Genomic DNA, 13,409 nt, shown 5'->3' with positions numbered 1-13,409 from the left:
TCGTCGAACTTCAATGTATTAATATCTTTGTCAAAGCCTCTATTCATTTTATCCATATATTAAAGTATTCCACTTTAATCGTTAGCAATTTATCTCATCTCTTATTGGTTAAAACACTGGCTATTAGTTTCCAACTCTATTTTCATGTATCTTACTTTTTACTACAACTTAATTTCTCATTTAGATATACATTATTTATTAGATGTTGTATGCAAAACTAAATCACAATTACAAACCTTTTTACTATTGCATTTTCTCATTATAACTTGCTGTAAATAAATTAATCTCATAGATACACTTAGTTTTATGCAGTTATATTTTAAGTTTGCTGTAGTTAGTAAACTTCACGGAATATATACAGACCGGTAGCGAGAGCGGGACAGCTGACACTGGCGGTTCTCTTTCTCACTCCACTTCGAGTCTGGACAGGGATGACACCTTGCACCAACACCAACAGGTTTTTATTTTCAGTTCTTATTACTTTTTCTAGTATACAGGATCTCCCATGAATCAATATGCAGTGTCCGCTAAGTACATAAAATTAATTAAATAAATTATTTCTTCTATTACAACACGATCAGTTAGCAATGAATATAGTAATTATTTACAGTGCATCAATCACTATCACAGGTAAAGACAATTTATTGTTATAATAATATAGATTATTTAGATTAAATTTACGTTTAGTCAAAACAAAACTACCAAAAGTACATTACTAATTTCACTTAATGTATTTTCTTTATATTCAGGAGCAACAATTCCAGCAGGATCTAGTTGAGTTTGAACAAGAGAAACAAGTTGCATTGCCAAGAGAAAAATCAACTCCTGAAAAGGTACGAAACATAAATAATTAAAAAAATTATTTTATAATCTTAAACTATTATCAACTTCAAAAGTAACTTTATTCAAGGGTTTTCTATAATCTCCATCCACATAAGAGATTTTCATCCGTCATACTAGTCACGATAACACTAACGTAAAGCTTAGAGAATTGAAATTTGGAAGGAATATTCCTATCCACTGGTAAAGGTCAGCTATGAAAGTATTTTATAAAATGTCACCAGCAAAGAGGGTTTAAGGGAAGTTCATTTTAAAAAAGGCATATTTTCAAACTAATACTCTTGTAAGTAACTTTGCCAGAAGATATTTTTGTTTTTGTTAAATCTGCAATGAAGGGTTTTATAAAGGAACACTACAAGCCACGCGAAGCGGGCGAATGACAGCTAGTTAATAATAAACGTAATTCCTTTGTTCGTTCAATGTATTTAAAATATCTTCAGGTTATGGATATAGTTCACGCCGTTGAGTGTATCGGCCTGGAACCGGCGCCGCCCACTTCGCCGGAACCGCAACATAAAACTACAACCGTCGTCATGTCCAAGCACACGCTACAGCCTCAGGTACATAACATAAAATCATATAAAGCGACATTGATCTAAAGGGCTGTATTCACAGTTTAATGTGTAGGAGGAAATTACTATCAAGCCAACACAACACCTTACACATCTCAGTCATTCGTGACAGTCGATAGACGGCTACTGCAAGCATCGCCACCTTCGACCTTGATTATATCGTCATCGCATACATATATCGTATAGTCATTATAAATGCAACACTCAGGCTTGTCACTCGTACAAATTGTCTACCGCCTTAGCTTATTCGCGACAGAACTTAGTGTAGTGTTATAATATCAATTAGCAAAAACATATCAATATTAATTAGGAATAACATTTGCTTAAGTAGTGATTATTGTTAAGTAGCAAAAGCGCCCGAATATAAGTAGCACAGGTTAGGTTGGCTTTTGTAAAACGCAAGGCGATAGGCATCAAGCAAGACCACACGCCGAGGTCGCATCGCGGGGACCCTTGAGTGGAGTCACTCCAAGGAGCGTCTGCCGAATCGATCTCAGTGCTTTGCGGTCTCCCAATCCGGTGAAATTGTAATAAGTAGCGGCCCATGCCGAAGCTCCTTCAGGAGCTCTCTGCTGTCTCGAACCAGTAGAGTCTGTTTATGCCATTAGAGCAGCAGTGGCATTTATAATCAATCCGATAAAAAAACATTACATCATTTTTGCTTGTGAATACAGCCTTTTGTAAAATATTTTGTTGTACAGTCACATTTAAAGTATACCAAATAGCATAATGTAAATAGCAGTGTAAAATTTGGTGCCGTAACATAGCTAAGAAGAGCTATTTTCGTGTCCAAAATTTACATCAATTATTAAAACAATAGGCAATGGTTGAACTAAGTTTATGTGACTGTACTTAAAATTTTTACTTTAATTCTGTTCTAAGAAACTAACAAATAATAAGCCTTTAAAATAATAACGCTATAAATATTAACTGATTATTGTCAAAATGTTTTATTTGTTATCGATGCACATTTAAATATATTATTAAAAATGTTAAAACTCACTTTTGGCATGACTATAGTATATATGTAGTTTGTATATTTGAGACCGATTGAAACGGTACTTCTGCACGGTCTATACTCGTTTAAATTCTGAATAGCATGCACCTTGTAGTATATAGCTTGCATGAAAATATTCTTATTATCTATTTTAAGTAATTTAAGTATGCTATGTCGTTCATATCTTCCAAAATAAATGTTGTTTAGTGTATTTACGTTTATAATTTTATGTAGACGATGTATGTGGAAAGGGAAAGGGGTTATGTTTAATTGACACTTTAACTTAATACTAAACTTATTCTAGATTTCAATGTTGTTTACACCTGAATGAGAGAAATGGTTTGCATGTATCCTCAATTATTTAATGTTTTCTCTGTTGGTGGTATACAAGCTGTTCAATGTTGAACTTGTAATGGGAGACTCCAATGTAACATTTTAAATTGTCATATATAGTTACAGATAGTAGAAAACCAAAAAATGGTAGCTTATATAGTTTATGATTGATTAGTATTAGATGTAACATTTACTACAATATTGAAGGCTATGGTGAGAAAGATTTACTGACAACACCAATTACATCCATTGCAGAATGCAAACCCAGAGGAAAAGGAAGGAAACACATAATACACCAATTAACACATCTGTCCAATGTCTGTAAATATTTATTGATCGAACACTAACAAATATTTGACATATTGACTTCTGCAACTTTTCATGAACAAAGTTACTAAGAAAAGTTCCTTTTCGGCGTAGACCTATATTTGATCAGCGACGTTATTTGATGCAAATGAATTTTTAATTCCATATCAATATTAATTTCATTTACATGAAATAATAAAAAAAACCTTGTTACGTTATGTTTTGAAGTGAGAATGTTATATATGTCAGATATTATATACACTCTGTATACTGTTAGATTTTTCTTTATATAATTGTGTACATATTTGTAACAGTTATCTATATTATTTAATAAATCATGCGTGCGGTGGTGGTTTTAATGAAGTGACGTTAAATATAATGTTATTAATTATTAAATAAATTTAGATCCAATAAACAGTATTTGTATTGTAAAATTATTAGTATATACATTTTTGTTTGTTTTTGTTATTGTAAAATTTGATGATTTAAAAAAAAATCCGACGTATAACACGTGACTAATTGTTAAATTTATCTCTGCTAGCAATCATGCCCAATTAATAACGCGATACTGTACTGAACTTGTTAGTCCGCTGATGTTTCAATTCGCCGAATGTCTTGTTAAATCCTATTACCAATAAAAATGACCAATTTCAAGCAATAAATACTATTCACTATATATACCTCATATTAAAATATACCTACCCTAGTAAACATTTTTAAAACTGTTTTATACTCTCTTATAATGATAATATTTGTAGTCGTTTTATAATCTTTATTAAACTTTTAAAATGTATACACACTTTCATTTATTTACAATACACTTTAGCAATTATTGTTTGTTTTGTATTACTTGTAATTGAAAAAGGTCAAGAGTTTTATATTGTATTCATGTAATTCCATAGTTTTTGTAACCACAAAACCTTAAATGTTTGAAGTCACATAAAGTATGTATTTGAATTTTATAATTTTTAATATATTGTTCTTTGTCACGTTTATTTGTCACCGTTTATATCCCTTTTGAACCCTACCGATGTTATTGTTTGCAAACATACTTTAAATGCGTCTAATGTTATGTATTAAGAAAAATATGTATTCTACAATGTTGTGTGTGCTTATTGAATATTTAAAAATTTATATAATGTTTGCATCATTTGGCCAAATGTGTACTGCCAATTTTGTAATGACTCTATAAACTTAATTACTTTTGATACACAAATATTCATCATGGAGGTAATAATATTTTAGTGTTGCATTAAAATACATAATGTTTTAAAATAATTATGTTCTTTTAATCACAATGCGAGCAATAGCCTTTTGCTTTAGCCAATTTCGATGACATTTATTTTGGAAGATTTATGTTCTTTAAATTATTCGTTCGCCCATCTGAAATTTTCCAGGGTTTGTTTTAGTTTTATTTATTTGACTTTTTCGTGCAAGTTGCTTTTGCCATTTAGTGAAAAAATATTTCGAAGAGATCGTATTTACACTAATAATTATGAACAAAATAACCCTATAGTAGATAGTGAATTATTTATATTGGTTTGGATAGACGTCTAGTCCTCAAGAGGCAAGTCCATCGCCGCTCGCTGTGTTCACACAACAGAAAGTGAAGCCTCCGCTCTCTTCGGGCATGCCCACGACACACATTCCACCGGCATCAGCCGTGGCCGCCGCGCACGACGACGGCACTCCGATTGACAAGCCCGAAGCACAGCAGGTCCAGCGCCCGCTTCACCCACCGCCGCCCGTCCCCGCCAAGCAGAAACCTCAAGTGCCGCGAAAACCAAATACGAAACGAGTTAGTTTCACTAGCGATCACTACAGCCCACACGAGAGACATTCGTCGGCTACAGAAAACGACCTCACCCAACACTCAGCGCATGTACAAATGCATGACAAAACTCCGGAGACAAGCTCTGCTTCTAACGATGCATGCTCGGGGATCAAAAGCTCTATACTAATAAACCATCCGCTTAAAGCAGAGGTGGCGATTGCGAAACCGGTTCAAAAGGCGGCTCTGGTGCTCCCCGAAGACTTTATTATTCCTCCACCGCCTCTGTTCAATACCAACGTAAGTCAAAGTCAGTTAATAGAGGAGTATGAGGTCGATATGCCGCTCATCTCTTTGATACCCGAACGCATAGTACTCCCCGCGCCCGTTGTCGCCGAAACAACCATGCAGTCGTCCAACTCGACCAACTCCCCCGAATCTGAAAACCCACCTCCCGTAAATTATGGTGCCTATCCTACTTTACAAGTGTCCGCTGACGAACCTGTCATTATTTCTGAAGTGCCTTCTTATCAAGTCTTCCGAAACGCAAATCTTCCATTGTTGGACACTGATGAGTGTTGTAGAGAAATGTCGGTGAGTCCAGATGGAGAGCCCGAACCGCCTGAATTATTACAAGTGCAAATTAAAACGTTGCCTACGATATCACACATCCCTAATTCCCCTTGTAGCTTACATCCGAATCTGTTTTATCCAGAAGACAATCAAAGCCACGCCTCTCTTAGAGACCTTAGAATAAAAAACATTTCAACGAATATGGTGCATTCCACCACCTATCCGCCCAATAATCCATATCCCTCTCTTACTACAGTTGCTGGCACGTACAATCCTTACACGCAACCGTTACCGGTTCGACTTTCTGAAACCGATCACCCAATGAGTAGCCCCAAAACATTTAACACTACGGCTATCTCTCCATTAAATAAAGACATCAATGCAAACCTCACACAAACCAGCCCCACCCATGCAGGCAATACGCTTAACAGCGTCCAATCAGAGAGAAGAGTGCGTTTCGGCGAAGTGACGAGCGCGCCCGAGTCTGATAGATTGTCGAACAGTTCGGAGCCGGTGAGGAAAGGGAACTCCTCACCCACGACCCGCATCACCTTGAGGCCCGCATGGAACAGCAAAACCAAACCCTTTGCCGCCGGCGAGGTAAACATCAATGTACGACATCTTACCAACACAACATACACTCGCTTCTTTTGATTGTGTTCGTCGACAAACCGATGCGACTTCTTGACTAAAACACGTGTCATTCCACATGTCCCATTTTGTTATTTGGTCAATTTATGGTTTTTAACTTGCGGATTTTTTTATATTTTGCATGTATTATTTAATATACATATTATAGCATTTATTTAATTTTTTTTCGTAATAAACTACTGACTGCATGGCTGTTCAATAATCTGGAAAAGGGTTATTTTTCAATGCTTGTAAATATAATATGCATTTTATTTCATCAATATCATTAACAATTTATGTTGCTAATAAAACTAATTGTTTCTTAATATTGTAAACGTATCAAATGCTTTCAGGCTTCCCCACCTCATTCTGGTAATTTTGTGAAAGCTTCTGTCAGTGATAAGAAAAAGTTCTTCGAAAATGCAATGGAGGAAAGTCACAAGTCATCACCTAGACCAGGTAAAGCTACCAGCAACTTAAAACCACGGTAACATTGTTTACTTTAAATGACAAAAAATAAATATGGTTAATAAATAGAATAAATATTTTTCCTTAACTAAAACTGTTTGATACATTGCACTGCTATTGTTTTAAGAAAAAACACATTTGATTTAGACTTTCTTTTTATATCTATCTGTTTAGAAAAAGTTTTCACATTCCTGTCAGCGGATGAGGTGGAGAAATTGAAGCAAGAAGAGGAAAGAAAAATGGCGTCTTTATCACGCGCAGAGCTCGGCTCGTGGTCACAAGCAGAGGACCGGCAGAGCGGAGACAGCTCGCATTCCGACGACGAACATTACGAGAACGGCCATAGGTATATTTTACAACTTTTCAGTGATAACGAAAGCATTAGATACCGCTATAACACTCGTCTAGACGGCTCGTGACGGCTAAGATGTCTGCCTCTACCTTTGTCATTGACACAGCCGTAGCAAAATTACTTTTCTTTTAGTAACCTCATACAATACTGGGGAACCGAGGCACTGACGCAGCAAAGCTAATTACCCATGGAAGACTGTTCGTACAGGCTCTAGCAAAATATACTTTTTTTTTTTCTTTGGGGGGGAGGACGTATGTAGTACAGAATTAAGTGCACTTATAGAGATTCACCTCCAAAAATGAATTTTTTGAGAGAAAAAAGTGCCATGCAGTAAACCGCTCTAAGCCTCCGTCATCTGAATATGTCGCTTTCAAGTCGTCATGTATTGGTCATAACGAAATTAAAAATATCATACCACACCCTAGATAGTGGGGGATACATGGGTTGCTGTCAGTACCAAGATATACCTAATTGTACTGTAACAACTCAAGAATTGTATGTTGCTATCCTATACGTTCGCCAACAAAATAGACCTTTTGTTCCAGTGTGTCGAGAGGCGGCGTGAGTCCGTCGGCGAAATCGCAACGACGACGTGCGGCACGCGAAGGCAGCGAGGACGAAGACCCAGAGACGCGAGCGGCTCGTCGCGCAGCCTGGCGCGCCGCGCGACTTCGCTCGCTCGAGCAGGTACCTTAACCGCTTAATATTCAGTCTTATGGATTCATTCGACAAACGCAGCCCTAAGACGCCCAACACCACCACTAACACAGACTACGTGATCATTATCATTTCATCCGTAGGACGTTCACTACTAAACATAGGTCACCCCAATAGATTCCTAACAAGATCTATTGCAAACTGCCTGCATCCAGCGTTTCAACCATTTGCAATGGATATCTTATGTTGCGCTTGACGTTCAAGACCTCAGCGACCATTTGTTCTTCGCGCTCTGCCGACATAGCTCGGTCACACACAATATTGCACTCGTATCTTTCATCCTGAATATTACGCGATTCCTTGCTGTCGCAGTGTTCAAATGGCATGCCCCCTGAACTTTAGTATATTCCAAAGCGGTTGTTACCGCCTAAAACACCAGTCCTCGATGCAGAAACAGTCTGGGGCCTGGCTCGTGTTTCTCCTCTTCAATCGAATAAATGCACCATAATCCTCAAAATAGGGATCCGGACTCCAAAAAGTACAAACTTCGATCGTCAGATTTTTATAGCTCTACACTTGTAAGCCTCCAAAAAATTTTAATTTTGTTAGCTTGAATTCAAGATCTGTGAGTTCTGATTTTATAGAAAGATAACAGTACCCAACATCGCCGAAAATTAAGATAAAATCACGCGCGACGCTCGGCTTACTCTAGTCGCACACATGGTTTATTGTTTATTAGCAAATTAAGTTACAATGTTTATTAAGGATCATGTCATGAACATTTTATTGTTTCATTATTCCTCAGGAAGCCCTAGAATCACAAAAAGTTATTAAAAGTATGGGTGGTCCAGCCAGTGATATCATAGGAGAAATTCCATCAAGGGATAAATCATCTCCGGAGGTATGTTAGATTGACACAAATTATAAATTTAAAACTAATTATACGAAGTGAGTTCAAAAAGTATCGCAAATCTGTTTTTTTTTTTCAAAATATTTATTAAATCTTAAACAAATTCTGTTTGGTCCGCTTAAATATAACGCCCATCATACACTTGTTTCTAATCCGCGGAGTACTTTAAGAATAATCTTATTCTTTTTTTATTTTTTTATTTATAATCGTATCTTAGTGATGTCGATTCATGGGCCCCTTTAGTTTCGGGAACGACAAAGGGGCCAGGCTTAAGGAATACAGTGGCTGCGAATATTCCTTATTGATCGCTCGAACGGCAGCTTCACGTTCGGTTAATTCCTTTCAACAAATTTCTGTCGTCGCAGACAGAGTTAAATAGCTCCATAGCAATGTTATGCGATACTGTTTTTGGTCGAATTTGCGAAATTTTAGCTTAAATCGTTCAATAATATAGGAAGTATAATCGATTTAGGATATTATCGATAAAATTTTCTTTGGTGAAATAATAGCTATTCTACACGCCATAATTAACATTCAAAGTTCGCCGCACCCTTATTTTAGTTTTACACAAGAAAGGTGATACAGATTGAATAAGCATTCAAAAATGGATCAAGATTTTGGCGTGATATATCACAAACCATAGGCGGGTTCGGCCCTGTCCGAACAAAACAACAACATTCAAAATGATCGGACTTGTCTACATACATGAACGTCATTACTAACAACGCAAAAAAATCGAATATATACGTAACCAAGGATATTTATAGTTCGCGATACTTTTTGAACTGACCTCGTACGTCAGATGCAAAAAACGCGCAATTTGATTTTTTACCGTTTTTTTCATCTACCAAAACTTTGAGTGCATAATCCAATATTTACCCTGTTTTTTAGTAACCGTTAACATCGAATGATTATTAACCTCTTGTTATACATATAGTTATTGTTTTAATTATCTGTTTTGCATATTACACGTTCTAACCAATGAGGCATCACACATTCAAGTTTAGTTTTTGATTAATACATAACACAACTTGTTAGTAGTATAACCATTTAAAAGGAAAGTCGCCCTTATTGTTTCTGCGTTAACAGTTACAGCACTGAAGTTGGGTATTATTATATACTTAGCCTGTGTCTGCTTGGGTTCAGCATCGCTTAGCAGGCACTTGTGTTGTACGTCTTTGGGTTTTGTGTATGTGAAAAATTGGCTTTACAAATTATAGAAATGGCCCCTGCCACGTATCGCGTTACGTACAAAACCAGGCCCCATACTTGCCGTGAAGGAGAAGGAGAAATTATTAGACGAGAGAATAACGCTACGCACGGAGGAATACGTGTGTCCCACTACCGGCGAGGTTAAAGTGCGAACCGTCGAGTACATTGAGAAAGTGATTGAAAAAGAGGTACGCGTATTAACGCGAATGTACATTACGCCTTAGTATACTAGGAAGCTGTACACAAGCAATGCCGTTTACGTGTGTGGTTTTATTATTATTATTTACATTTTGTGTATTTTACGAACAACGCTTCAGCTTTTTACGTGCAACGGACTGTGACGACAACGACACGACCTAGTGACGCAACCGACTAAGCCGACGAAATGTTTTGACTGTTGTGCACCTTGTTTTAAATTCATAATATTCAATAACTTACCAAGTAGATAACATTCAAGGACTGACTAAGTAAAATAATCACGGGCGACGTGTAAATACGCGTCTGTGTTTTTATTAATTGAAGCTTTACGACTAAAAGTAATATTACAGACTTTAAAATTATTACACTTCACAAAGCACAGAAAACGTACGACAAACAATTCTGACGAGAAATAAAAAATAACTTGTGTCGACCGATTTACTTTTAAACACACAAAATAGGGGCCTACGCACGTTACAATAACGTTAATCACATGGCTCGTTCGAACAACACCATAAACGATTCAAAGTTTTTGCTGAGTAGTTTATTAATATGTAGATAAATTTTCGTTTTTGAAACTAATTCCTAATTGTGGTGGTTTATTTGTTTTGTGAATATTTATATTTCGGAACTAATCTGTCCAGAAGTGATTTTTAAGATATAATATTTGTTAAGCATTTGTGTAAATTCTATGTTTGAGGGTGTTATAATTTATGTTTACTTTTATTTATATATTAGTGTTGCATGATAATTTAAGCATGGCATGCTAACATATTTGTGTATCATTTGTCAGACTATACCTGGATTCTAGACAACGAAACTTCACCGAAAGAAATGGTTTGTTGCATTTCTTCTTATAATAGTTACATTCTTATGCTTTATTCACTTCACATGTAGCTATTAAATTTTATTTTCTGTTAATTTTAGCTGTATTTTGTACATAGATTTTTAATTCATGATTATTCGGAAAATCATAACATGTAACATAACTATTCCTAATTGCTTAATTTTAGAAAGAGTTTAAATAAACCTTTGAATAAAACATAAAACTTAATATATTCATTATTAAAAAATTAACGTTGTATATAAAAATTAAAGTCACAACATTATCTAGTAAAGTTTATGCTTTTAAATTAGAATTAATAATTCACGTAGGTGGAGACGACGCAAGAGAAGATAATATCATTGGAATTGACTACGAGCCCGAGCAGTGAAACCGCGCCGACCGATCTCGAAGGTAACACGGTTAGCTTAGGCGAAGGCGAAATAGGGGAGGAGTCGTTGCAGCCGGACATTGTACAAGTCGTCAACCCACTGCTGGACGGCGGGATCGGGAGGGTCACCGCCATACCTGTGGGCCCAGCGCAGCGGCTCACCGCCTACACCGACAAACAACAGCATTAAACGAACGACGACCTGCTACCGCTGCAGCAACACTATTCGTTACTAGCTTTGTAACTGTCAAATGTTACCCTTGGTCTCTACAAACAAATCTCCGTACTACCCGCGTTCCTGATAAACTTGAAGGTGTAATAATAAAGGCGATTGTGAGTGATCATGGAGCGAATCTACTTAATCCTATTTCACAAGAATCTTTCCGTCCGATGTATATTATGTTTTCTTTGCCGATTATTTTTTACATCTCACTGTTACCCGTTCTCGCCAGACCTATGAGTGGAGTATCAGCTTATAGTTACTTTTATTCTGTTCATGATCGCCGCATAGTTGACCCCATGACAACGTTTCCAAAACAGTATTTAAATTAAACGATGTGATGGATCGCTCGATCGTGGATTTTTTCAAGAAAACGAAACGACAATGAAAACGAGTATATATCATTATTTTGTATTATAACTGTGATAATATTGTTTAGAATTCCACCGAACTTACGTGTTTTAAACTATTAATGGCCAATGAATTGAAGAAATCCACCAACGAGTGAAGAACACGAACACTGGCAGTGGCATTCTGTTTCTATCACAATTTTTATTTTTTTATTGTAATTTTGCGACGGAGATTTTAGTTTTAACGGTATCTACCTATTTTGATACATGATATTGTTCTTGGAGTACTTTACGTATTTAATATTAATAATTTTCATTCCGTGAAAGTTTTCGATGTAATGACTGAATGTTTTGGGTGTACTTTGCTGAGTGGAAATTTTCGTGGGAATTATGATTGGGTATAATAAAGTATATTTTATTCTTTGATGGTACTTTGTAAGTTTTTAAAGGTGTATATACCATCGGTATACACCAGTTTTGATTTGTAAGAATATGTACAAAGTTAACATCACACGACGTCTTTATATGTTTCATCCAATTTAAATTAACGATTTTATTTATATAATAAATGTAGACATTACATTCTAGTAAAATAATGATAGTGTTTATTTTAGCATCATTAATAATTTTCTAACAGTATTTGTTTTTTATCGATGTACTAGTATATTTTAACGCGACATTTTCAACTTACTGAATGTATGTGGTGCCTTAATCCTCATCCTATAACTAACTTATGTTTTACAATTTCAGTAATGTGCATAATTTTACCACTCCAGACTTTTAAATATTTCACGTATTTGTGTGAAGAAAGCCCTATTTAATGTAATAAAATATTTATCCCAACAACAATATATTTCAGGGAATTTTAAATCGTCGTTAAATTTTATTTAATCATTTAAAATTATATTTTATTTAATGAATTGAATGAATGAAAGAACGATTTGTGTTGTGCTCTTTATATCTTTATAAGGTTCTAAATATGTGGATTGTAAACTAATAAAAATATTGTACGTTTGCCCTAAATAAAATGGTTTAATATATATTTTAATAAAACGACTCTGGTTATTTTATTTCTAAATACCTTTTATTGTTTCTTTAGATTTTCAAAACTTAGTCATCAGAAATAGATTAATAATTTCAACCGTAGGACGTTCACCACTGGACTCCACCATAGAAGACCGGTAAGAAGCAATCATCATCCGAAGTCTTAAACGTCCGTCCATCTTGACGTTGCGTTTACTGGTTCATGGCCTCCTCCAGAACCTTAACGCTCGAGCAGCCATCTTTATTGCGTGCCATGTAGCAAGCCCACTGCCTTTAGCTTGACATTCCGCTGAGCGATGTCGATACTTTCATTCGTCTCTGGATCCCGTGTTTCCTGATTCGATGTCTCTTCATAGCCTTCTCCATGCATTGATTCATCATTATCGGATTACAGAACTTAACTATACATACATACTCTACAAATTTATTAGCAAATCTTTATGTATAAATAAAAACTTACGAACGGCTTCATCACATTTTCTTTACGGTATGCGAAATTTTGGAGAAAACAAATGGAAATTGTCAAGAAATTTACAAAATCTACATTTCTTTCTTCAAAAAAACAAACTAAATTAAAAATAATAAATGAAATGCAATTTATTGTCATTACAATAAAACATAACAAGCCGGGACGATAGTACTGACCAACGCTGATTTTCAGCTTCACGTACTGGTAACTAACTAGAATGTACCGAATGCGAGTGTGTTTCTATGTGTATGTTATACTATGTACAAATAATTTTTCTCTGGCTGGTAAGCAAT

The 13,409-nt window shown here is 35.6% G+C and overlaps 1 protein-coding gene across 13 annotated transcripts in view; it reads left to right on the top strand.

Annotated features, from left to right (window-relative positions):
* LOC137922922 (protein lap4-like) overlaps positions 1-12,824 on the top strand; it is a 90,109-nt gene extending 77,285 nt beyond the window's left edge. For 5 of the 13 annotated variants that reach the window (XM_068766057.1, XM_068766078.1, XM_068766036.1 and 2 more), the window contains 10 exons: positions 362-457; positions 750-833; positions 1,281-1,400; positions 4,598-6,004; positions 6,376-6,481; positions 6,665-6,836; positions 7,388-7,529; positions 8,305-8,400; positions 9,630-9,809; positions 10,975-12,660. In XM_068766057.1, the coding sequence (XP_068622158.1) occupies positions 362-457; positions 750-833; positions 1,281-1,400; positions 4,598-6,004; positions 6,376-6,481; positions 6,665-6,836; positions 7,388-7,529; positions 8,305-8,400; positions 9,630-9,809; positions 10,975-11,223 (2,652 nt within the window). In that variant the 3' untranslated portion in view covers positions 11,224-12,660. Of the gene's footprint in view, positions 1-361; positions 458-749; positions 834-1,280; positions 1,401-4,597; positions 6,005-6,375; positions 6,482-6,664; positions 6,837-7,387; positions 7,530-8,304; positions 8,401-9,629; positions 9,810-10,612; positions 10,657-10,974 lie in introns of all 13 variants that reach the window. The other 8 variants (XM_068766071.1, XM_068766050.1, XM_068766044.1 and 5 more) reach the window with 8 other exon arrangements.
* The last annotated feature ends 585 nt before the right edge of the window (positions 12,825-13,409 follow it).

The sequence above is a fragment of the Battus philenor genome, unplaced genomic scaffold, assembly GCF_028537555.1.
Source record: "Battus philenor isolate CCGP_79_NKW_IND1 unplaced genomic scaffold, ilBatPhil1.0.hap1 SCAF_10, whole genome shotgun sequence".
In the NCBI taxonomy this organism is placed as follows: domain Eukaryota; kingdom Metazoa; phylum Arthropoda; class Insecta; order Lepidoptera; family Papilionidae; genus Battus; species Battus philenor.
The sequence above is the reverse complement of the archived record's forward strand: the minus strand, read 5'-3'. Positions and strand labels throughout refer to the sequence as shown.